Raw genomic sequence first — 27,586 nt, forward strand, 5'->3', positions numbered from 1 at the left:
TTGCTGCTCCTCGATCTTAGCGCTGCTTCCGATACCGTCGATCATAATATTTTATTAGAGCGTATGAAAACACGTATTGATATGTCAGACTTAGCCCTGCCTTTGTTTAACTCTTATCCTACTGACAGGATGCAGTGCCAGGGTTCGGTCCTTGGCCCTGCACTCTTCAGCATCTACATGCTGCCGCTAGGTGACATCATACACAAATGCGGTGTTAGCTTTCACTGTTATGCTGATGACACCCAACTCTACATGCCCCTAAAGCTGACCAACAACCCGGATTTTAGTCAGCTGGAGGCGTGTCTTAATGAAATCAAACAATGGATGTCCGTTAACTCTTTGCAACTCAGCGCCAAAAAAACGGAAATGCTGATTATCGGTCCTGCTAGACACCGGCCTCTATTTAATAATACAACTTTAACATTTGACAACCAAACAATTAAACAAGGCGACTCGGTAAAGAATCTTGGTATTATCTTCGACCAAACAAGCATTTAAGTCTCACCTTAAAACTCATTTGTATACTCTGGCCTTTAAATAGACTCCCTTTTTAGACCAGTTGATCTGCCGTTTCTTTTCTTTTTCTCTTATGTCCCACTCTCCCTTGTGGAGGGGGTCCAGTCCGATGGCCATGGATGAAGTACTGGCTGTCCAGGGTCGGGACCCAGGATGGACCGCTCGCCTGTGTATCGACTGGGGACATTTCTGCGCTGCTGATCCGCCTTCGCTTGGGATGGTTTCCCGCTGGCTCCGCTGTGGACGGGACTCTTGCTGCTGTGTTGGATCCGCTTCGGACTGGACTCTCGCGGCTGTGTTGGATCCACTATGGATTGAACTTTCACAGTATCATGTTAGACCTGCTCGACATCCACTGTTATCGGCCCCCCGACGTCCCACTGGGTGTGAGTTTTCCTTACCCTTACGTGGGCTCTACCGAGGATGTCGTCGTGGTTTGTGTTGTGGTTTGTGCAGCCCTTTGAGACACTAGTGATTTAGGGCTATATAAATAAACATTGATTGATTGATTGATTGATTACTGTATTTCCTCCAAATACAATTTGTTCACCCTTTGTAAACTACCATTACAATTCTGGATTATTCATGTCTTCGTAAGAGGGTAAACTAAATGGAAATACATACTTCTCCCACTGTATACCAGTACTGTATAATGAATATTTGACATCCATTGTGTGAAACAAAGAGCAGACAGTAAACTACATCTCACCTTTAATTTGAAGCCGATACAAAACATTGGCGAACAAAATCACATGGCATGGATCAAATAAAGCAACACAGTAGTCACAAATATTACTGAGAGATATGACATCACGGCTGCCATAACTGCCAGTGAGTTTAAAGACAACATTCGGATGAAAAAACATTAAAAAAAAACTAAACAGTTTGCCCCTTTCAGCATACAACCGAATATAAAAAAATGTTACATTTTGCATCATTCCTTTAAAATAGCAGGACCCTACACCTTAACAGGTGCACTTAAGAAACAGTCCTTACTGTAACTCATTTACATTTATATGTTCACATCATCTGTCAGGTTAGATTTATCACGGCCAAATCTGAGGAACATCTGCCTAAAGTCAACGGCGGGTGATGTATTTATTAGAAGGTGTTTGTGATTAGGACGTTTATTGTCCTGCAGCCACTAGTTTCAGCAGACTAAGATCATTTGGACCCAGTTTAGCGTCTTTTGTCTTTCCTGTCCCTATCCTTATGTTCCCTATTGCTTCGAGACGACTTGCTTTTGCCTTCATCGCTCTTCCTCTTCTTCCCCTCCTCAGACGCCTTGGCATCCTTGGCTCCTCCATTAGTTCCTCCATGCTTGCGTTGGCTTTTCTCCTCTTTCTTCCTGTCCTTGCTTGACTGCTTCCTGTTGCGCTTTCCACCGTCCCGGCTGCGACTCCGGCTGCTGTTGGATGACGACGAAGAGGAAGAGGACGAGGAGGAGCGGCTGGAACCACCGGAGGAGGAGGAAGAGCTTCCGCTGGAAGAGGAACCAGAGGAGGAAGAGGAACTGCGACTCTTACTGCGGCCCTTTTTTGACTCCTTCTCCTTCTTCTTCCCTCTGGCGCCATCGTTCTGTTCCTTCAGCAGTGCAGTGGGGTCGCGTGGGGCCTCCTGGGGTTGAGGCTTTGGAACCGAATCTTCCCCCAATTCGTTTGGCTCTGCTGGGTTCTGTGTGACGCAATCCTGAACCTCGGAGTCATTAATGGTTGGCCCCGGTCCAGGTGTGTTAGAGGCTGTTTCAGATTCAAGGGTGGGAACGGCTGCCTGGGTCTCAGAAATGGCTGCTGTTGGTTCCTCTGTGGGGGGGCTGAGCTGAGCGCTTTTAGATACCTCTTGTTGGCTCACGCTTGGTTCAGAAGGTGGGTTGTTCTCAGTCTTTTCAGTTTCCAGATCTGACGGCCCTTCTTTACTGTCCTTACTATCTTCATCCTCCTCTACCTTGGTCCTGTCCTCCTGTTTCCCTCCCTCGGCTTCCATCTCCAAAACCTCTTCTTGACCTGCATCCTCATCCTTTTCCTCCTGGACCTCAGTGTTCTCCGCTCTTCCCTTCTCCCCATTCCCAGTTATATCAAACTCCATCTCCACCTCCTTAGCTAACCCATCCCGACTATCCCCTTCATCATCTAGCTCATCTTTCTCTGCTACCTTCCTGTCATACTCCAGTTCTCCACCCACCCCCTTTTCTTTCTCCTCTCCCTGCTCTTCCTCATCCTCATCTTCTTCCTCCATATCCTTGTTACCTCTCACCTTGACTACCTGACCTGCTGGCTTACCCTCCGTCGAGTGGTCCTTCGCTGTCGCCGCGGTGTTGCCGTCCTGGTCGCGGTTTAGCTGCCGCCGTGGTCGGGCCTCCATCTTGTTGATGTGCTCTATGAATGCCTCGCGTCGCTCTTCAAACACAACTGTCAGGAAATTTGCACACAATATAAACTGTTTTTAGGATGCAAGTAAAAATATATACACGAGAGAAAAAAAATCTTACCATTTAGTTTCTTGGTGGAGTCGTCGAGGAGTTTCTGCGTGGCGGAGCACATTTTCCCAGGCCGATAAAAAAGATGAGGCTTGGTCTTGGTGCGAATAAATTTCACCAGGCAATTATTGTGGCTGGTCCACTCCTCTTGCTGTATGAAATAGAACATGATTTATTTAAGTCTCAATTTAAATTCACTTCATAAGGACACAATTTTCCCACATGGGTAAATATATTGGTCGGTGGCTGTGGACCTTGTTTTGAGACGCAATTATTTTGTGCAACTTTGTTGTATCTTTATGTACAAACCCCGTTTCCATGAGTTGGGAAATTCTGTTAGATGTAAATATAAACGGAATACAATGATTTGCAAATCTTTTTCAACCCATATTCAGTTGAATGCACTACAAAGACAACATATTTGATGTTCAAACTCAAACTTTTTTTTTTTTGCAAATAATTAACTTAGAATTTCATGGCTGCAACGTGTGCCAAAGTAGTTGGCGTGTTCACCACTGTGTTACATCACCTTTTCTTTCAACAACACTCAATAAACGTTTGGGAACTGAGGAAACTAATTGTTGAAGCTTTGAAAGTGGAATTATTTCCCATTCTTGTTTTATGTAGAGCTTTAGTCGTTCAACAGTCCGCGGTCTCCGCTGTTGTATTTTACGCTTCATAATGCACCACACATTTTTGATGGGAGACAGGTCGGGACTGCAGGCGCCCAGGAAAGTACCCGCACTCTTACTACGAAACCACGCTGTTGTAAGACGTGGCTTGGCATTGTCTTGCTGAAATAAGCAGGGGCTTCCATGATAACGTTGGTTGGATGACAACATATGTTGCTCCAAAACCTGTATGGACCATTCAGCATTAATCGTGCCTTCACAGATGTGTAAATTACCCAAGCCTTGGGCACTAATACACCCCTATACCATCACAGATGCTGGCTTTTGAACTTTGTGTCGATAACAGTCTGGATTGTTCGCTTCCCCTTTGGACCGAATGACACAATGTCGAATATTTCCAAAAACAATTTGAAATGTGGACTAGTCAGACCATCGAACACTTTTCCACTTTGCATCAGTCCATCTCAGATGAAATCGGGCTCAGCAAAGCCAGCGGCGTTCCTTGGTGTTGTTGATAAATGGGGTTTGTTTTGCATAGCAGAGTTTTAACTTGCACTTACAGTTGTAGCAACCAACTGTAGTTACTGACAGTGGTTTTATGAAGTGTTCCTGAGCCCATGTGGTGATATCCTTTACACACTGATGTCGGTTTTTGATGCAGCACCGCCTGAGGGATCAAAGGTCCGTAGTATCATCGCTTACGTGCAGTGATTTCTCCAGATTCTCTGAACCTTTTGATGATTTTACGGACCGTAGATGGTAAAATCCCTAAATTCCTCGTTGAGAAATGCTGTTCTAAAACTGTTCGACAATTTGCTTACAAATTGGTGACCCTCGCCCGATCCTTTTTTGTGAAAGGCTGAGCATTTTTTGGGAAGACGCTTTTTGTATTATTAGGTCCATCAGTGCTAAATATTATAAACTTATCACTTTCCTCGGGCACTGTTCCCCTAGCATTCAAAAAAGCGGTTATTCATCCTCTTCTTAAAAGACCTAACCTCGATCCTGACCTCATGGTAAACTACCGACCGGTGTCTCACCTTCCCTTTATTTCAAAAATCCTTGAAAAAATTGTTGCGGAGCAGTTAAATGAACACTTACCGTCTAACAATCTATGTGAAACCTTTCAATCCGGTTTCAGGGCAAATCACTCCACGGAGACAGCCCTCGCAAAAATGACTAATGATCTATTGCTAACGATGGATTCTGATGCGTCATCTATGTTGCTGCTCCTCGATCTTAGCGCTGCTTTCGATACCGTCGATCATATTTTATTAGAACGTATCAAAACACGAATTGGTATGTCAGACTTAGCCCTGTCTTGGTTTAACTCTTATCTTACTGATAGGATGCAGTGCGTCTCCCATAACAATGTGACCTCGGACTACGTTAAGGTAACGAGTGCAGTTCCCCAGGGTTCGGTCCTTGGCCCTGCACTCTTCAGCATCTACATGCTGCCGCTAGGTGACGTCATACGCAAATACGGTGTTAGCTTTCACTGTTATGCTGATGACACCCAACTCTACATGCCCCTAAAGCTGACCAACACGCCGGATTGTAGTCAGCTGGAGGCGTGTCTTAATGAAATTAAACAATGGATGTCCGCTAACTTTTTGCAACTCAACGCCAAGAAAACGGAAATGTTGATTATCGGTCCTGCTAGACACCGACCTCTATTTAATATTACAACTCCAACATTTGACAACCAAACAATTAAACAAGGCGACACGGTAAAGAATCTGGGTATTATCTTCGAGCCAACTCTCTCCTTTGAGGCACACATTAAAAGCGTTTCTAAAACGGCCTTCTTTCGTCTCCGTAATATCGCTAAAATTCGCTCCATTCTGTCTACTAAAGACGCTGAGATCATTATCCATGCGTTTGTTACGGCTCGCCTTGACTACTGTAACATATTATTTTCGGGTCTCACCATGTCTAGCATTAAAAGATTACTTACAGGTTCTAGATCACAAATCACTCCACATTTTCTACTGTTCATTAGTTTTACCATATTTAACCTACTGTGTGGAAGTCTGGGGGAATAATTATAAAAGCTCATTAAACTCACTAACTATACTTCAGAAAAGAGCTGTACGCATCATCAACAATGTTGGATTATCTGGACCATACTCATTCACTTTTCTTACAGTCAAAAATATTGAAATTTAATGATATTATTTTGTATCAAACTGCACAAATAATGTATAAAGCCAAAATAAATAAACTCCCAGGAAGCATTCAAAAATTGTTCAGCACACAAGAAAGGGATTAAGGGGAAATTTTAATTTCAAAATGCTTAGTTGTAGAACGACCATCAAAAGTTTTTGTATTTCAATCTGTGGAGTGAAACTATGGAATGGTTTGAATGTGGAGTTAAAGCAATGTCCAAACATAAACCAGTTTAAAAAGAAGTTTAGGTACATGGTATTCCAGAGGTACAGATATGAAGAAGGGCTTTGATATTGGGTTTCTTGTGTTACAAAAGAGTTAGGGGCTGCCCATTGAGGCACTGGTACTGTTTTTTTTTTTCATGATACTATTTCCATGAGCACTTGTGGTAACGGTGTGGCTATGTATGTGTGTAGTGTGCATATGTATGTATATATTTATCATTTATTTATATAAAAGTTCATTAAGTTTGTACATAGAGTGAACAAGGAAGTTCGAGCTCAGAGTAATTTATGATTTAAAGAAAAGGGGTGGGATTAAATAAGTGTATACTTCTTCTCACTCCTTTTCAAATATGTAAAAAAAAAATAAAATAAAAAAGTCGAATGCTCATTTGTTTTTGTTTTTTATTCTCCATTGTTTTCATTTTGTTATAATAGCCGTTAAGGCTATAGCGCTGTATTGGATCATGCTTGCTCTTGTTTTTTGTTGTTGTTTTTTTTGCATATTTGAAATAAAAATATATCAATCAAAAAAATATATCAATCAGTTGGTACAAAATGCGGCTGCTAGACTTTTGACAAGAACAAGAAAGTTTGATCACATTACGCCTGTACTAGCTCACCTGCATTGGCTTCCTGTGCACTTAAGATGTGACTTTAAGGTTTTACTACTTACGTATAAAATACTACACGGTCTAGCTCCATCCTATCTTGCCGATTGTATTGTACCATATGTCCTGGCAAGAGATCTGCGTTCAAAGGACTCCGGCTTATTAGTAATTCCCAAAGCCCAAAAAAAGTCTGCGGGCTATAGAGCGTTTTCATTTCAGGGTCCAGTACTCTGGAATGCCCTCCCGGTAAAAGTTCGAGATGCCACCTCAGTAGAAGCATTTAAGTCTCACCTTAGAACTCATTTGTATACGCTAGCCTTTAAATAGACTCCCTTTTTAGACCAGTTGATCTGCCGTTTCTTTTCTTTTTCTCCTATGTCCCACTCTCCCTTGTGGAGGGGGTCCGGTCCGATCCGGTGGCCATGTACTGCTTGCCTGTGTATCGGCTGGGGACATCTCTGCGCTGCTGATCCGCCTCCGCTTGGGATGGTTTCCTGCTGGCTCCGCTGTGAACAGGACTCTCGCTGCTGTGTTGGATCCGCTTTGGACTGGACTCTCGCGACTGTGTTGGATCCATTATGGATTGAACTTTCACAGTATCATGTTAGACCCGCTCGACATCCATTGCTTTCCTCCTCTCCAAGGTTCTCATAGTCATCATTGTCACCGACGTCCCACTGGGTCATCATTGTCACCGACGTCCCACTGGGTGGGAGTTTTCCTTGCCCTTATGTGGGCCTACCGAGGATGTCGTAGTGGTTTGTGCAGCCCTTTGAGACACTAGTGATTTAGGGCTATATAAGTAAACATTTATTGATTGACTAATTGATTTTATACCCAATCATGGTAACCACCTCTTCCCAATTAGCTTGCACACTTGTGGGATGTTCCAAATAAGTGTTTGATGAGCATTTCTCAACTTTATCTGTATTTATTGCCACCTTTCCTACTTCTTTGTCACGTGTTGCTGGCATCAAATTCTAAAGTTAATGATTATTTGCAAAAAATTTTTTTTTTATCAGTTTGAACATCAAATATGTTGTATTTGTAGCATATTCAACTGAATATGGGTTGAAAATGATTTGCAAATCATTGTATTCCGTTTATATTTACATCTAACACAATTTCCCAACTCATATGGAAACGGGGTTTGTACTTTCATCCTTGTACAATCCTAGGGCCCACAATAGACAAGTATGTGATATGATTGCTCAGTTTGATGGTTTGACAGTTAATCCAGATTTTTTTTTAAATATATAACACTGCATAATGTTTTAATAGCAGTGTTATAATAGGATACAAACAAAGTAAACACATTTTCTCTTAAGACCTCTTTCAGCCCCATTGACTCACATTAAAACATTTTTTTTTTTTAACAGACTTCAATCCTGGTATAAAACTTGGCTTTTTCCATGAAAACCAAATTAATCTCATAATTGCTCATTGGAGTTCAAACCCCGGGCGACTCATACCAAAAACTATAAAAATGGGACCCATTATCTCCCTGCTTGGCACTCAGCATCAAGGGTTGAAATTGTGGGATAAATCATCAAAAATGATTCCCGGGCACAGCCACCGCTGCTGCTCACTGCTCCCCTCACCTCCCAGGGGTTGATCAAGGGTGGTGGGTCAAATGCAGAGAATAATTTTGCCACACCTAGTGTGTGTGTGTGACAATGAATCATTGGCACTTTTACTTTAACTTGAAAACAGAAGAATATTTGTTTAGATGTAAATGCGACCCTTAACCACCAAATGGCGCTAGAAACCATGAGTATCATTCTCAGAGCTTTGCTGAGCAGTTATGATTCACCAAAAATACTTTTTACAACATTACAATTTGATGTGATATGATTCGATGCAATTTCTTGCAGATGGAAGCTTTGCAGGGTGAAAAGAAAATTAAATGTATTATGTATCGTGTCAGAACAATGTCATGCATGTTGGCATTAACGCACTTTGTGTGTATTATTGCGCATTGAAATCAGAAAGGACGTGCATTTCCGGAAGTCCGCGCCTATCCAGGAAGCGGGTTAATTTTTTTTACGGACCCTGTCTTATCCGGGTCAAAACTCCGGTTTGCTTGTTCTTTTAATTGATCATTGCTTTCCGCCGGTGATTTGTTTTGTTTATATTTTGCCGGTGTTGTGCCAATATGTGATTGCCTGCCAAAAACTGATTTCCTTCGTGGGAGCGCGCACCGCTTACTAAACCTGCATTGCTTGGCTTTGTCTGTCAACAGCGGATTACTACATGTAAGACAAACACTATCTTTGTGGTTATTGTAATGCTATGTGTTTGACATTATTAAAACTTTATCATGTCTGATGACAGTTTGCCTTTTCTGCGGTATTAATAAGATTTAAAAGGAGTCTTGTTAGTCTGATGATGTGATAAAACCTCTTTCTTGTTTGGAAGAGACATACAATTGTAACTTATTTCTTCGTGCACATAATAAATATTGACTTAGCTTTGGAAGAAGTTAATCTTTGTCTTATCAGTCCAACATGTTTGTCACTCAAATGCCTGTGACGGCGGGGGATTTAAAAACCAAATCTCAGCCTCTGGTGTTTATTTATCAAACCTTGATGTTGATTTGTAAAAGCCACTTGAAATCTGATTTAATACGATCAAAGAATTAGCATTACTATTATTTCAAAAAATATCTTCCAAAAAGTAAACATTTAATAAAATACAAGACTAATGGTAAGTTATTTATAGAATTGCAATTAAACACAAATTAACATTATAATTGACAAACAGCACTAATTTACTTCTCTAGACTTTACAATTCATAATTCCCTGTATACATGTTGTATAAACCAGTTTCAAATAAGTTTTATTATGTAACTAATTTGTCTACTTAGCTTGCTAAAAATAAATTTTGTAGACATTTAAGAGCATCAAAATAAAAGTTAAATTATTCAAACTGCTGTGTTGAAATGATCTTACCAACTGAGCTAGTTCCACTTTCTGCTCCAGTAGTCTCAGCTCAGTCTGTTTGGCTCTCCTCTCTTCAAATAACTCTCTCTTCTCACTCTCCAACTTCTTTTTCTCCACCTCAGCCTGAACCTCAAGCTTCTGCTCAATCTCAGAGCGCCGCTTTTGCTGCAAAAAAAACAAAACAAAAACATTTTGTTTATTTAGAAGCACACAAAGTGACTTTCAGCTTCCAAGTATTTGATTAGTACAGACATTGCTGTAAAACCAAATGCATCTTACCTTTTCTGAACACACATTAGACTCCTGTTTGAATTTCTGCAGGGTCCCCATGAGCAGGCCGAACATGCGCCGATTCCTGACCAAGAAAATCAAAACCAGGTCTTAAAATGTGATTCGTTAGCAAAGATGGCCGTTTGGATACTACTCCACTTGAAATGTGGAGGAATCTCACCTCTGTTTGCCTTTTTCATCCATTGTCTGATCTTTAATGAGGTCTCGGCGTGTTCTCTCCTTGGAGGTAGCTACAACTGACGACTGCAACGCCGGCTGAAGACGGGAAGAAAAACTATTGAGAGCAATTTGTACTCCAAAAATCACTAGTGGTGTTTGTCCTAATGATAGTTATTTGGGTTTAGCGGTGATTAGGGGCGTCGCCCTAACAGCCCTTAGCAAACTCTAAATAAAAATTGAATATTTAAGAAAACCATATGTAATCATTTCATGTCAAGTCATCATTAAATGACACTGATAAGTCAAAAGGCATTAATAAATCATGTTCTTTTCGAATACCTCTATAACTGATTACAGTTTCAGCCGGGATATGCTCATTTCAAAATAATATTTACAACCCCGAAATCTTGTTATTGTTTTCATTTCGATGCACCGCTCGCCACCGTTTGACCAATTAAAAAAGTCTAAGTGTGTTACATCCAGGTTGCCAGTTACACACCGCCCTCGTTGTCTATGTACTGCCGCTGGAAAAACTACTAAACCTGTCAAACCTTAGTAAATTTAAAAAGCATTGTTACGATTCTTAACTTAATCATGACAACTGGAACAAAACGAGGTTTTGTATCGGGGATGCCTTTGAAAGGGAGACGATTGAGGGCGGGGAAGATGTTTTCATATAACGCCAAACTTGCTAATTTCCTCCTTGATAGGTAAAAAAGGCATTTACGTTTTATTACTTGTAATAAATGGAAATGGATATTTCGTATGTAAACTATGTTGTCCTATACAGTCTATGATCTTGTCTAATAAAGCTAGTATGTTCATGCAACAAATACTTAGGAGCGAAGCACCATCACACTAGTGTAATGCTTAGCATGCTAGCCCCGGTCAATGACACATCGACATATAGGCTAACGGGGGAAATATATGCCAGTTAACCTGTATGTTGATGTGTCATCCAACTGACAGGGCAAAATATATTTTCGACAAATAAAACTTATGTGGATTTGGGTAGTGTAAGCGCCTATTTCGTTCTCATTATTTCGATACGCTGAAAAAATGGGTTCCAACATTAGCACGGCTAATTGCGGTTTCTGGTACTGAATGTGCGTCAAAAACATATGGGGTGGTATTGGCTTGGCACAATGTAATGCATTACATGAAATGATTTTCTACTTTGTGTATTGACATGGAAGGAGGCTTAATGATTTGTGCCTAACGTGGTTTATGCGTAACGTGGGTTGGCTCATATGATTGTACTCTGCACTGAAAGATGGTGATGTGCGTACATGGAAGAGAATGCAGTGAGTCAGGTAGGATGCAACATGGAGCGATACTGAATGAAAGGTGGCGGTAATTGTACTGTTGGCATTGGCTTGCCATCTAAGCAGGCCTATGCAATATATATTGTTAGATATAATTATTTTGCACATCCATTGTGGGCAGGCTGATCTATCTTTGGTGTTCAATTCGCCAGCACTTTACTGTGCCAACTGCTACTTTTTGTGCTTTTTCAGTGATTTAAGCCTTTTTGTAGTTTTACTAACTCAATAGGATTCCAAAGAAAACAATGGACGGCAACTTAAGGTTTGAAACATTAAGGAACTATCCACAGCGTTGCCGACACTGCCCACCCCCTTTTGCTGCATGCCAAGAAGATTAACCAACAAGGTTAAAGTGCATTTTATTTTTAATTCCTAATTATTGTTAAAATTGCTGTTAAGGTTATGGAGTTTTGTGATTTGAAACTCAGTACACCACAGGGTTAGTGACAATGAGTGCATGTGTTGGCAGGGCAGCTACCAGTGAGGACAGCTCAGCTTGTTTTGACTTTGCTATTAAATATAAAGTCGATTTATCGCCCTCTTGTTATGTTTGATATACAGTACTGTATTGCGCTTTAAGTTGTGTTGAAAATGCACCAGCTTTTACTAAAATATGGACTTTTGTCAAGGCTGCAACCCAATACACGGTTTCCCCTTTCGTCTCCTTGCTTCCCCAGACATTCTACAACACTTTCTTACTGTCGGCCAATCCGCTTTCAGGCACGGACTGAGTGTTGCAATCACGGGAAAACGGAATTTCAGATAAAAAATGACAAGTCTTTAATTGGATTTTGTCGATACATTTGCAAAGCATGTAACTTAACACATAAAAGCAGGGAGAGAAAAACACCACCTTCTTACCTTTTTGACATCGTCGTCATCCTCGGCGTCACTGTCGTTGCGCGCGTCTCTCCTGGCCCTCTGGTCTCCTGCCAACCTGCGCACAACAACTCACATATTCAGAAACCACAAAGAGCCAGAATAGATTATTAAATGAAAGTGATTTCCAAATAAAATGATCACATTAGCACGGATCTTCACCTTAACAACGCTCCTTCGATGTCCCGCTGTTTGGCAGGGGGGCCACCGCTTCCAATGTCCGAGAGACTGCGCCTAAACACACGACAAATTAATAGTTATTATTGCTCTTTAAAGGAGAACTGGACTTTCTGGAGGGATTTTGCCTGTCGTTCACAATCATTAAGAAAGACAGGGACAGATGTATATATAATTTTTAATGCATTCTAACTTGTAAATAAATGTTAATAAAAGTCTGCTTACAATGGAACCAATGGGAGGTCCTCTATTCCGCTTATAAAATATCAATACTTTATTTATATTTTGCGACGTCAATATTAACCAAGTGTTAGTGAAATTGTATTATATGAACACTATTGCAGACAATCTTTAGCAGCGTCGTGATCATTAGCCTGTGTGGCTTTGTTGTAATCATTGGTTGGTGAGCTGCTTCCACGCTTTGGTGCGCATGAAAGTTTATTTTAGATCATAAATAATGCCTCTCATCTTAATAGAAAGATCAGGGCGTAATCTGACATGTTGGTACACTTTGGCAGCCAATTTACCCAGAAATAACTAGAAAGAATCAAAAACAAGGCTTGGTTCCACACCCTTGTTCTTTGCAAGAATTAAAGAGTTATTCTTCATCTAAGCGGGATTATAACAAGATTCTATTAGTAGGCATCCTAATGGCAACAGAAATTGTACAGTAAGTGATGTTTTATGTTGGTTGGCTCTCAAGAAGTTTGCAGTGAGCAGTAATCAGTGATGTTGAAGACAAAAGGGAAAGTTGTGATGCGTTTTTGAAATTACTGCGCCGCATATGCCTAAAATGGGCAAAATATGTGCATTGGCGCATGCGTCCAGCTCATTGAGCGAAAGAAACCCTGTGTCGGTTCGCGTACTGCTATTAGAAAAACACGTGACCGATCATGAGGTGTTTTGGTCACGTGACCGATACGCGAACTGTGTCACACAGGCACATGCGCGCCAACCTGTGTTTATAAGGAAGTGCATTTGTCAACGAGATGCTGCTGCCAACAGAATCGCCGCACTTCTGTCGGTCATTTTTCATTTATTGTCGTCGGAGATCAATTCCACTGTGTGGGAATATTTTGATCATATATCGGAAAAAAAGGTATTTGTGTTCATTTCCTTGTCATTTCATCCTGTTTTCTCAAAGTTTCTAGCATTGTCCCACCCACACAAACATCCTATTGGTTACATTAAAAAGCGGTAGCAAACAATCTCTTCGATAGCTTAGTTGGTAGAGTGGAGCACTATAAGTGTTCATGCTGAGTTCCTTGGGGCACTTGTTCAAATCCAGCTCGAACCCATTACCTTTTTACCATAAATTGATTAACGTGGACCCCGATTTAAACACGTTGAAAAACTTATTGGTGTGTTACCATTTAGTGGTCAATTGAACAGAATATGTACTGTACTGTGTGATCTACTAATACAAGTTTCAATCAATCAATCATGTTCACATTATTTATTGACTGTAAAAAAGTTAAAAATATATTTTTATTTAAATGAAGATATGAAATAATCCTAAATGAAATACAATGACTTGGTTTATATTATTGTATATACTAGGTCATAAAATCAGTGTCAGTTGAGTTGGTCCATAGGTTGCCGGTAGGGATTTTTAAAGGCCTACTGAAACCCACTACTACCCACCACGCAGTCTGATAGTTTATATATCAATGATGAAATCTTAACGTTGCAACACATGCCAATACGGCCTTTTTAGTTTACTAAATTGCAATTTTAAATTTCACGGGAATTTTGTCTTGAAAACGCTGTGTAATGATGACGTGTACGCAAGATGTCACGGGTTTTTAGGAAGTATGAGCGCTGCGCACACACACAGCTAAAAGTCGTCTGCTCTAACAGCATAATTACACAGTATGTTGGAGATCTGTGTTGCTGAATCTTTTGCAATTTGTTCAATTAATATTGGAGAAGTCAAAGTAGAAAGATGGAGTTGGGAAGCTTTAGCCGCACAAACACACGGTGATTCCTTGTTTAAAATTCCTGGAGGTGAAACTTTACTATTGATCAGTGCGCGGTCAAGCGAACATGAATCACGACAGAATGTCAACCAGCAGGTTTCGGTGAGAAAATTGTGGTTAAAAAGTCGCTTCTTAGCGGAGAAAATCTGAGCTTGTGCCGTCCATAGGTGCCGTCGACTCCCCTTGAGACACACCTCCGACTATCAGGTAATATTAAACTCACTAAAACAATAGCAACACAATAGAAAGATAATGTATTTCCCAGAAATATCCTAGTAAATGTGTTTAAAAACATCAGAATCTGTCCCAATGCAATCGCGTTTTTTTTTTCTTTCTAGTCCATCGCTATCAATATCCTCAAACACGAATCTTTCATCCTCGCTCAAATTAATGAGGAAATTGTCGTTTTCTCGGTCTGAATAGCACTTTTTGTTGGAGGCGCCCATTAAAATCAATGTGAATATGTGAGGAGCCATCACACTTGTGACGTCATCATCTGCGACTTCCGGTAGAGGCAGGGGTTTTCTCTTAACACCGAAAGTTGCGAACTTTATCGTGAATGTTCTCTACTAAAGCCTTTCAGAAAAAATATGGCAGTATCGCGAAATGATCAAGTAGGACACACAGAATGGACCTGCTATCCCCGTTTAAATAAGAAAATCTAATTTCAGTAGGCTTTTAAAAGGTGCTAAGAGAAATGCCCTGCCTCTACCGGGAGTCGCAGTCAATGATGTCACCCGTGTGATGGCTCCTCACATATTCACATTGTTTTTAATGGAAGCCTCCAACAAAAAGTGCTATTCGGACCGAGAAAACGACAATTTCCCCATTAATTTGAGCGAGGATGAAAGATTTGTGTTGGAGGATATTAATATCGACGGACTAGAAAAAATAAAAAATAAAAAGTTAAAAAATAAAAAACGCGATTGCATTGGGACGGATTCTGATGTTTTTAGACACATTTACTATGTTAGTTCTGGGAAATCCCTTATCTTTCTATTGTGTTGCTAGTGTTTTAGTGAGTTTAATATTACCTGATAGTCGGAAGGGTGTCTCCACGGGTGTCTTGACGTGAGGGTCTCAGGGGAGTCGACGGCAGCTATGGACGGCACAAGCTCAGTTTTTCTCCGGTAAGAAGCGACTTTTTAACCACAATTTTCTCACCGAAACCTGCTGGTTGCCATGTGGTCGGGATCCATGTTCTTTTGACCGCGCTCTGATCCATAGGAAAGTTTCACCTCCAGGAATTTTAAACAAGGAATCACCGTGTGTTTGTGTGGCTATAGGCTAAAGCATCCCAACTCCATCTTTCTACTGTGACTTCTGCATTATTAATTGAACAAATTGCAACAGATTCAACAACACAGATGTCAAAAAAACTGTATAATTATGCCGTTAAAGCAGACGACATTTAGCTGTGTGTGTGCGCTCATACTTCCTAAAAACCTGTGACGTCTTGCGTACATGTCATCATTACTGGGCGTTTCGAAGACGAAACTCCCGGGAAATTTAAAATTGTAATTTAGTTAACTAAAAAGGCTGTATTGGCATGTGTTGCAATGTTAATATTTCATCATTGATATATAAACTATCAGACTGCGTGGTGGGTAGTAGTGGGTGTCAGTAGGCCTTTAATGTCCAGCAGATGTCAGTATTTAGTGACACAGTATCAATACAGATTTGCAATGTGTCGAAACGATACATGAAGCCTCATGACCCCTTCACTACTGTGCCATCTACTAATAAAACAAATTTCAATCAAATGGTGGCATTACCTGAGCAGGTTAAATCCTCTTCCTCGACCACCTCCTCCGACTGCTCCGACGCCTGCCAAGGGCCCCAAAAACCGGCGAGGCTGACCCGGTCTAAACACAAGAAGAAACGACGTCAATATTTAAAAAAAAAATGCTGGATAATTTTATCAGGTGCTCCAGGTTATATTAGTGAGCAGCAGCGTGGGAATTATCATCGAAATAATCTACAACTAACATTACCGGACAATGCCTTTCAGGCCTATACTCGGTGGCTATGAATGTTCCCGGCTGAAAGATAATGTTATTTTATTGTGTTTAGACTGTTCAGAATGTCTGTGTAACTTTGAGGTCAATGTGATACTTTAGCTCCAATGTGTCAAGTTATGAAGAAAGCGCCATCGCAGATAGTGAACATTTGCTCGCTAGCCAAGTCAGCCATGCTAACACACTCCCATCAAGTTATGTTCAACATCAAATGCTACATCCGATGTTAAACATGCGCAACAAACCATAGGTGGGAATTTATTTTACCTCGCTTCATTGGGATCTCGGCCGGTTAATTTACGGATATTATCGTCAACACTTTTTAAGCCTTCTTTGGCTTTTTCGATCTGGTCTTGCAGGCTCCGCACCGCCACCGCCATCTTGCCTCCTGTAAAGCGCCAGTCACATGTTTGTCTTCTTCTTCTATTGCTGGTCCTTCACAACACCGCCCCCTAGTGCACAATCAATCCATCCATCCATCCATTTCTACTGCTTATTCCCTTTTGGGGTCGCGGGGGGCGCTGGCGCCTATCTCAGCTACAATCGCGTGGAAGGCGATGTACACCCTGGACAAGTCGCAACCTCATCGCAGGACCAACACAGATAGACAGACAGGATTCACACTCACATTCACACCCTAGGGCCAATTTAGTGTTGCCAATCAACCTATCCCCAGGTATGTTTTTGGAAGTGGGAGGAAGCCGGAGTTCCTGGAGGGAACCCACGCATTCACGGGGAGAACATACAAACACAGAAAGATCCCGAGCCCGGGATTGAACTCAAGACTGCAGGGCATATGCGGTCCTCTCCAAGGTTTCTCATAGTCATCGACGTCCCACTGGATGTAAGTCCCACTGGGTGTGAGTTTTCCTTGCCCTTTTGTGGGCTCTACCGAGGATGTTGTTGTGGTTTGTGTTGTGGTTTGTGCAGCCCTTTGAGACACTAGTGATTTAGGGCTATATAAATAATCATTGATTGATTGATTCATCAAACTAGTATTCATCTTAACATGTATGTCTACATTCTAATTAATGAAAATGACATTGCAGTTGAAACAAAAAACGATTTTTATAGCAAGTCGTACCTCGTTTATAGCTGTTAATTGTTTCCGGACATAGAGTCAAAGAAGTAGGAATCATTGATGAAGCAAATATTTACACGGCTCAAGCTTAAAAAAACTGTTTACTACCTTCTAAATATTGTTCAACTTCATGAGAGCCCCTTAGAAATGACATTTTAATCCAATACAGAGGCTGAGCCAATCAGTGGCCACGATACGGGACAGCGCACCCAGATTGGTTTGGCCAATATGACTTAAGTACAGGCATTTTAAGTTTATTTTGCTATTTTAAGGCTTGAAAATGCTTAATTTATAACCCATTTTATGAAGTTTTTTAAAAATATTAAAAAATTCTGCTAAGTGGTGAAGCCACAATATTTGAAGTGCAATGTGGCGAGAGACAACTGTAGTTTGACCCTGCAGTTTAAATTAATTTGTTGTGATTATTTTGTTGAATTTATACTGTTTTTTAGATAACATGTCACAAAAACACCGATATGTGCAAAATAATACGTTTAGAACAATACATTATGAGAATATGTGTATATGATGTATTCATATATATAATATTTCTCTCTCTCTCTCTCTCTCTCAATATATATATATATATATATATATATATATATATATATATATATATATATCATATAGACATATTATATATCTATATCCATCCATTTCTACTGCTTATTCCCTTTGGGGTCACGGGGGACGCTGGTGCCTATCTCTCTCTACACACTCACACATATTATATATATATATATATATATATATATATATATATAAATACATATATATATACATATACATATATATATATACATATATATATATATATATGTATATATATATATATATATATATAAAAATATATATATATATATATATATAGTCCTCACGCACTAATTGAAAGAGCACGCACTTGATGTCACGTTATTGATGGGAAAATGCATTTTTAGACAATAGGATTTGCCTGAGGAGCGAGGAGACAGAGTAATAACAATCGAAAATGGATTAGAAAGGACAGATTCTAAAAATTAATTTTAAAAAAAATATTTTTTTTTAAACTAGGGATTTCCCACGGTTCAGATTTTGGACCCTGCACCATAGTTTGGGGACCCCTGATATAGAGTATATGAATTTAGTGTGTACTGTGCCCAATAACAATTCATTCAATACAGATGCTAAAAAACCCAATTATTAAATAAAAAAGGGGTGTGCATTGATTTTTCCATTTTCTTTGAACGTTTTTATCACAGTCTATATACCATTACTAATGTGTTATTTTGGTACACTTTAAGACATTAGGTTTCTAATACAGGTATGTTTAACTAAATTGGTTTGGGGGCCACATTCCCAGAAAACTAAGGACCTAAGCTAAGGCTGGACTTCTCCCTTCACCATTAGTCTTATTTTGTATACGGTATTCCAGAGAACCATCATCCTCTAAAGTAGACATTTGATTTTGTGAGCGTTACAGGAGCGCGCCACTGTTTTTAAGGACCTTCTGCAAACATGTTAGTCAAATATTCTCTCTATGATAACACTTTAAGAAGAAAAAGGCTGCAAAAAATGTGAGTCAAATACATTTTTTTATCTGAACCAGTTGAATAGCCCAAACGATGAAATGGAGAAGACCTAAAATAGAACTTTTAGGAACTGAATAAGTTTAACGAATGACCACTGACTGCATCTGAAGTAAACAATCTACAACAACTTAGTTACATAACTCACAATTTGCAAAAATGTGTGATTGCCAAAAAGGAGAAGACTTAAAGGGCGGGCCTTAAGGAACGCCTCAGTTATGTACCGTAAGTCCCCATGGTCCGATGTTTGCCAATAAGGTTAAAATGTCAATGCAAGGATATGCCAATATGTTCACAGTGGTCCAAGCTCCTATATACAAGAGGAGCACTCTTGTTTTTTTAGGAATTTGCTGCAAAAATATTATCTCCTAAGTTTGGTACTTAACTCGTATTCTTCATTCCTGGGCCGCGAGTTAAATAGCTCTGGTCTGATAACCTAATGAAATACACGAGGAGGTACAGAAAGAAAGACCACAGAAGAAAAACAACATTTCAGATGCTTTTATTCACTGACCAAAATAAGTAGCATTCATTCAACACAATAATCAAAACATTATGCTGCTTTCCCAGCTCATGTTTGTTGAGATGTTTTAAGAGTCTGACTTTGAACCCTCCTTTTTTTAAATTTTTGCCACAACAGCCGTGGATCAATACTGTTCTCAATGAGAATATTGGACCTTTCAGCTGGAAAACTAAACACATTAGGAATACTTGCAGACTAAACCCTAAAAAGGGTGGCCCATGAAGAATTTGAATCACAATTATTTCCGCTGCATTCACCAAAAAGTTGCTTTATACAGAAATATTAGTAAGAATATCTAGAAGAAATCTCCTTTTTTCCTGGTAAGTATGATTTAAACCAGTTCTTCATCTACATTTGAAAAATAGTTTTGTCACACTGTGCTTCAGTACATATGGAGAACCCAAAGAAAGTAAAAGCTACTGCTATGTGCACACTGTAATAAACACAGTCACACCATAACACGACTATCAGAATTGAACAGTAAAGGTAAAACTGCGCACACAAACAGTTTACTGATGTACATAATTCATGTTCACACATGGAACCTAGACAAGTATTTACGTGTATACCACAGTAATGAATTTTTGAGACGTCTACAAATATGCACTATGACAGTTTAGTATAGCTATAATCATAAAGATTATACATCTCTTCTTCTATGGTTTTTCTGGAGACGCAGCCGGGCGCGGTCAGCACTGCTAGTAAAGACTGCTGTTATTGCAAATTGTCCTGATTTTTAAACAAATGCACAACATTCGTACCACGATAAAACCGGGGGCCATCGAGCCGGTCTCATAGAGACCAAGAGTGAGCCCGCCATCACCGCTGCTTGTCGCTGGGTTGACTGACCAAAATCTTAAAAAAAATAAAATAAAAAAGAAGGAAAAAGGAAACAATTTCACAAATCATTATAAGGCCAAGTGTATTGTCATTGCGGGTCCTTCTTTCTTCTGCTTCTAGCATGTGACCGCGAGGAACACACACATCAGAAGACTTGTCGAAGAGTGTGGATTAGATGCATTCCTCTTGCATAGTTGTGATGCCTGCCTGTTTAAATAGAAGCAGTGGCCACAAACCGTAACTGAGATAGAGTTTAAGACCTCCAATAATGTCACCAAAACACTTCGGTCTGGCCGTTCTATTTGGTACCCTACTCGTTTTCCAAGTGTATCACCACAAACCACATAAACTGTCATACAACAACGTATAATAACCAGGCGTGTTTCCTTGTCTGAGAACCTGTGCATCCAGAAGTTCTCTAAGGCTCTTTAGTGTGTCTTGTACGTCTACAACCAGTGTGATGCACATCCAGTGTTTTTTTCCCCAGTGACAGAAAACAAAAACAGCATGTTCATACCTATGTGAGCTCAGTCAAGTCTACAGTCAAAGTGACAAAAGGGGAAGTAACAAAAAACAACCAAAACCAGAAGACTTTGGAACTGGCATTAAAAGTGGAAGTGAAGCCAGTCTGTTTGGACTGATGCAGTCTGCTGCTTTGGTACAAAATGAATACGCTTAATACGGATCCCTCCCCATGTTAGCGGCTTTAGCTAACTGGTGTTTGAACACACACATTCACTCAAACTCAAAACTAAGCCCAGATTTTTTCCCTCTTTAGTTCTGTGACAGACAGGGCCAGCTCATGGCATAAACACTCTGTGTGGTTGTTTAGGGCCACACACTTCAATGGATAAAATTTTACTTTGTTAATGCTAAACTTTTATTCAGCGGTGACTCAACATGTCCTTTGTGGTAGTTTTAGTTCGGTTAAGAGCTAGTATAGCATCGCTTCGAAGGCCGTCATCGTGACAAGATTTACATCCATATTTCTAAAATGTACGTAGTATTCAAGTTAATTTTGTAGCCGGACCTTTTCTCTAAAGATATAACGTCTAATGATGTTCTGTTTTTTAAAAATAGTTTTTGCCTATTTATTAGGTTTTGTTTACCTTTTCAAATAATGCCAAAGTGCCACAGCAGTTTTAAATTGGCTTCACTGCAGTAGGAGATATATAGCACTTTTTTCCCCTTTGATCCATCAATCTATTTTTGTTACCTTTTTATATAAGTCTAGGACATTATCTGAAATAAAAAAACATCACTATTGAACATATTACTAAACTAAGTCTTTTTGTTTATTCATCCATCCATCCATTTCCTACCGCTTTGTCCCTTTCGGGATCGCGGGGGGTGCTGGAGGCTATTTCAGCTGCATTCTTGTTTATTCTTCATACCTAAATATTTATCTATCCATCCATCCATTTTATACCGCTTATTCCCTTTGGGGTCGCTGGAGCCTATCTCATCCACAATCTGGTGGAAGTCGGGGTACACCCTGGACAAGTCGACATCTCCTCACAGCCTAAATATTTATAGTAAATACAGATCTTTACATAACTTGTAAAATATTAGTCACACATTTTCGACTTCTGGTCGCCAAAAGTAATACAGTAAACTCTCGTTTATCACTATTGGTTGTGGTAAATACATTTCTGCGAATAAGGAATTATAAATTGAATGTTTTCTTAGCTAGAGTTCAACATTTTTTTTATGCTTTTCTAAATAAAGGTTATAACATTAAGAAAGCTCTCTAAACATAACCGCATTACAATACTCACGAGGCTGCAGTTAGCCCTATAGTCCCTATAGCATGTTACACAAGTAATATCAAAGACGGAAATGGGGCCACAAAAAGCCTAGAGCCGGCCCTGGTGACAAAGACAGATTGGCAACGGTCTTAGACGGAAGCCATTAGAGCCCAGCTCTGTTACCAGTCAGGCCTTGTTATGGTTTCCTTAAAGCACGGAAGAACCAAACGCAAACAAACAAACAAACTCAAGCGTAGGTTGGGTTCATTAACCGACATACATCGCTGCTAATGGCAACCTAAATAACACACAACCTGACAGCTGAACCAACGCCTCCTTACACACATGTAAATAAACCCCTGTAAGTACAATAATGAGAAACCAACAATTGCACTAAATATGAAGTGGGCATCTTCAGCTCAGTTCGAGTAGGTTGCTTTTCTCAAACATACACAAAAGGCCCACAAATCTTTGCATAAAACACACATCAAAAGAATCACACAGACACTCTGGTCAGTCCAGCTGGTGTGAAGAGTCAGAACAAGCCCCATCTTGGAAAATCGATTCAAAGTAAAAATATATATGTGTATATATTTATATATATATATATATATATAAATATTTTTTTATTTAACCATGTGGTTAGATGTTATGTCAGTCTGACAGCCTGAGAGTCCCCATGATGGAATGTCCTGGTCCTGCTAGCAGTTGAGTACTATGAACACTTATTTGACCCACAGGCTTATCAAATCAGGCACGCCGGCCTTCAGGCTCGGAAAACATCCAGTACCAGTCAGGTGGAGGAAAGTCTCCAGCGGCATGCTTAGAATAGTTCCCATTTAATCTCATACTGCCCATCCAGTCACAGGTTCTTCCACACTGAGATGCTACAAGTTGGAAGAAGTGTTTCAGTTCCTTATCCTCTCCTCACTGTTACATTCACAGCGAAAGAGGCTACCAAGAAAGAAAGAAAAACACAACATGGTGGAAATATGTTGTAATATGGATACTATGAAACTTCACAACAGTGCTGCAAGTCTGGTCAGGTTGTGCAACAATGCTGCCAACTGTTTTCAAGTCAACACATACTGTATTAAAATGGCCAGTTATAAACATACATTATTTACTTTGTTTTTAAACATGCAGTGCATCTGCTTTGGTTAGCGTCCTTTCCAACACAAGGTCCAGCAAAGGGAGTAGATTTACGAGCAGCTTAAACGCCAAAAAGACAAGGCAGAATGACCAGAATGTGAAGCGTAGAAGAAACAAAACAACTGGATCAGCTACAGCCGCCAGTGTATTAAAGACAAACGGGCACTTCAGAATGACTTCAGATTGAGTTGACACTTGCTCCATTGTGGTCTTTGGCAGCATTGAAGGAAAGGAAGAGGAGAGCAGGTGACTAGTTGTCACTATTGTTTCCCTTCCTCCTCCTCTACCTTGACTGTACCCTGAGAACTAAAGACTTCTCATCTTGCTGCATTACAAGCGATAATTCTAATCCCTGCGTCTACTAGCTGTGCTGCTACACACCTAGTCGAAAAGATGTCGTAATTTCTGCCTGACACGACAATAGTTTGGAAACAAACGCGAGGATATGGTCTGAAGCTGTTAACGCTACTTCTAAACGAGATGTACATACACCTGTTATATAATGGAACCTTGATTTACGAACCCCTCATTGTACATATTTTACGATTTGCGAAACCAAAATTGAATGAAAAAATGCTTTGTTGTACAAAAGTTTCATTGTGTGTCCAGCAGCGTAGCAATTTTGTGTACGGCAGCACATCCATTGTAAGCGGGCTAAGCAATCTCCGTCAGCATAGCTGTGTTGTTGTCAGCTACTGTTGTAATTGCTACTTTGTGTGCTTTTTAAGCCCTTTTCTTGTTTTGCTAACTCAAAATGATAAGAAAGCAAGAGGCAAGCAACATATGGTTTGAAACATTCAGGAAGTATCCACATTATTGTAGACACTGCCTCATCCATTTTTATAACAGTAGAGTTGTAGCACTTTGTATTGTCTTCAAAGTGTACAAACTATTACTAAAATATGGACTTTTGTCACAACTGAAACCCATGTTTACATTGTTTGTTACGGAGAAATTAAGTTTCAACATAGAACCTTTTCTGTGTTCGAACCCTGTCCAGGACCCAATTAAGACCCTAAATCGAGGTTCCAATGTATTGCAATATGTTTTTTCTTAAATCGTTTATATTTTCTAACAGACAAATAGCTTGTCACATGTGGTCAAAGCACCTTCCGGTGAAAAAAAACAACTAGTTGAGGACTGTAATTTGTATTGGTTCCAATCTTAGCAAGAATAAAGTGGTTGTTTTTTTTTGTTTCAAATGAAAATATTTATATTCTGTAATATATATTGCTTTAATTGCACATGTCTTGTCACTGTACAAACATTACACAAGCTAAAATGCAAAATAAAAGGAAAAATAAATTGACATATAATCTAAAATGTGTGATTTTAGTCGGAATATGCGCTTTTGCTGGTTGTGCTGTCCCATCTTCGAGTGTATACATGTAGAAGCCATAGACATCCTTAAAAACCTCTTGGCTCCAAAAGTGCAACAATCCTGAGTTATGGACCGAGGCCAAGAGTTTCTTATGGCTCAACCATCATTGTCTCATGCAGCAAACTATTGGCAGCCAAAAGGCGCATCAGCAAAACCAATTGGACATGGACCTTGAAAGCTTACCACGTAAACATACCTTGATATAGACCTTCAGGTACACCAATACGTAAGATGAGGCCATTTAGGAGGGAAACGTTGCTCTAACTTGTGTTAAAAAAACAACAACAAAAAAAATACACCTTTGCTATTACCGGTACAAAACCTTCGAACGATATGCGGTCTACAATGCCTGGCTTCTTCACAGGACTCCAATTACAGCTTGTCATGCCTCTATGGCTGAGGAAGAGGCAAGAATCCAGACAATGCGTACAACACACAATACCCTGAAATCCACTACATTCACTTCAGATATCACCAAGTTACAGCATGCAATTTTATTGACGGACCCTCCATCGCGACCCATCCACTTCAATCGACCTAATTCTTCAAAAACAAATGTAACATTAGGTTCAATGAGCCTTCATCAAAGCAGAATGTTTACCACATGGCAAAACATCCAATTGATAACCATTTCCAGAGGACAAAAATATTTTTCAAGGCAACTGTGACCCCAAAAAATAGCAATAGCAAAAGAAGGGCTTGTTTTTCCACACACACCGATATCCATCAGTGTCCCGATCAAAAAGGGACGTAACAGCTCACCTGAGACGGAACGAAAACGTGTCACCATGGTCATCAGACCACTCAAAAAATAGGTGCCTTTTTCTCTACCTAAAAAACATTCCATCTCAACTAACAAGGCCAAAGTTTTGTGGGAATTGAACATAAAAAGTTGCCATGGTACATTCAGTGCATCGCTTTTCTTTCCTTGTTCCGAATCACAACTTCAGGTTCACAGCCACCCAAGCTGCACCTTAATGGTACAAACGTATATTGTTTCCTTCCTTAGTACGCTGGCATTGAAGTGCAACAAAAACGTACAAAGAACTATTAAAAGTGTCAACTTAAGGGGGACACAACTCATGGAAAAGGGTGTATGGGCTACAGAAGACCACTGGAAGATAGGGGACAGCTTATTTAGTTGACAAGGTGAAAAGTGTGCTGGACGCAAACCTCTACCAACAATCTGCAGAACTCCACTATTAAGGTGCGACACCTCCCCGATAAGACGTTTTGACCGTGAAAAGCAACCTTTTCCAGCTGCAAAGGATGGCCAAGAATCAGGAGGCATGACGTTTGCCCTTCAAACTGAGCAATGTTACATTTCTAATGTGCACGCTGGCTGCCAAGATTCTTCCAAGTAGTAGACATGTGCACAAGGTGCTCCTTCAAAGCACCAGTTAAGGTTGTTTCCCAGGAAGTGATTGATCCGCACAACTTTTTCTGGAGCAAATGGAACAGACACAAAGCCATGGTAAAAAAAAAAAAAAAAAAAAAAAATTAAAAAAAAAAAAAAAAGGGGTAAAACCTTCAAACCTAAGCTTGTGTCTGAGCGCACACACACACACAGAGCTTAATATTCTACTAAATCATACTCAACCAGCCTGCCTGTCCTGTTGTGTTCTAATATTTAAATACGCACAAAGCTGGTACAGGTGAAGGAAATACCATAAAGGAATATACGAGTACACACTAAACTGGGTGGGGGGGGGGTATTAAAAAAAAGAGAACCAAAAAATGAAAATAAAAGATACATCATACAATGGCTCTTGAGATTCTTTGTGCAAGACCAGACCAGACTGGTCCATGAATTACAGGGAACACATTTAACTATTGCGGCAACTACAAGTTTTCCAAGATTCTGAAGATTATAGAACTAATCAGGAAAACTAGACACCTTTTGGAAATGGTTTGTGTGCTAAAACTGTACATGGAGATCGAAAAGATAAAATAACAACAAATTATGTCATTTGTTATAGTGAAAATCTACTTGAGATATGTGAGGTTTGGGGGACGGTGGTTGGTCTGAACTGGTCTTAACAAATGTTGGGGCCACACTCTTAATTAGACTCTTTGTTTACATGCCCATGCTGAAGGCTTGCAACTCGTGATGGAAGTGCTGGGTGGGTTCAGTCAAAACCAGGCTGTAATCCAAGCAAGGGTGCCATACACGGCCCAGGCCCTGTGAGACCTCTTTTACCAGGTTATGAACCGGGTCACCTTCCAAATACACCGGCTGGTCGGGGTCAAAGTCGATGCTCTCCTCAGATACGGTCAGGACGCGGAGGCTCGAGCCACGCAGTCGGGAGATCGCCACCAAGTTGTGAGACCACACAGTGTAGCCTTGAAGGGAATGGACATGTTTGTCAGAACAAAAGCATTTACTCAAGGCATAATAACTTAAAAACGCAACTATGGCAACTTTAGATTGTTTTCTTTGTTTTACTTCGGCCAAAATAGAACAATTCTAAAAATTTACATATCACAAATAATCCTTTAGACAAAACATTTCAAGTTAAGTTGAAAATTTGGAGGAAAAAAAATCAGTGCCGTTTCAAAAACACCATGAAGAACACAATGAATTTAGACTTAATCTCAGTCTAACTACCAAGCAGTCATACCTTAAGTCACAGCCCATCATGGATTGAACAAAAAAAACAACAAATTAAAGCATTAATAAAAACTCTTCCATTTTTCATCTACCTCATTTGTCATTTCCACATATCAATCCTGTGCTAACTCAATAAACCATACAAACTGAGGTAGAAACTATTCAAGAGGGTTGAGTTACTTCCTGCCTTCTAGTCATCACTGTGTATTGATAGAAAAATAAAAGCTGTGCAATGTGTGAACAATTTCAACAAACCCACAATAAAAACTTAAAAGACTAACAGTATTAT

At 39.9% G+C, this 27,586-nt stretch overlaps 2 protein-coding genes across 2 annotated transcripts in view; both read right to left on the reverse strand.

The window, feature by feature from the left end:
• Positions 1-1,210: 1,210 nt before the first annotated feature.
• On the reverse strand, positions 1,211-16,824 carry pnn (pinin, desmosome associated protein). The gene is made up of 9 exons (XM_061895804.1): positions 16,664-16,824; positions 16,154-16,243; positions 12,385-12,456; positions 12,205-12,280; positions 10,020-10,114; positions 9,848-9,923; positions 9,578-9,733; positions 3,005-3,143; positions 1,211-2,924 (listed from the first exon to the last, which is right to left on the reverse strand). Exons 1-9 carry the CDS (start codon positions 16,774-16,776, stop codon positions 1,696-1,698), a joined length of 2,046 nt encoding a protein of 681 aa, XP_061751788.1. The 5' UTR covers positions 16,777-16,824; the 3' UTR covers positions 1,211-1,695.
• Positions 16,825-19,528: 2,704 nt separating this feature from the next.
• Positions 19,529-27,586, reverse strand: part of LOC133549908 (F-box only protein 33) — a 43,690-nt gene continuing 35,632 nt past the window's right edge. The window contains exon 6 of the mRNA XM_061895807.1: positions 19,529-27,029. Within this exon, the coding sequence (XP_061751791.1) occupies positions 26,764-27,029 (266 nt within the window). The 3' untranslated portion in view covers positions 19,529-26,763. The remainder of the gene's footprint in view (positions 27,030-27,586) is intronic.

Source organism: Nerophis ophidion, linkage group LG03 (assembly GCF_033978795.1).
Source record: "Nerophis ophidion isolate RoL-2023_Sa linkage group LG03, RoL_Noph_v1.0, whole genome shotgun sequence".
Classification (NCBI taxonomy): domain Eukaryota; kingdom Metazoa; phylum Chordata; class Actinopteri; order Syngnathiformes; family Syngnathidae; genus Nerophis; species Nerophis ophidion.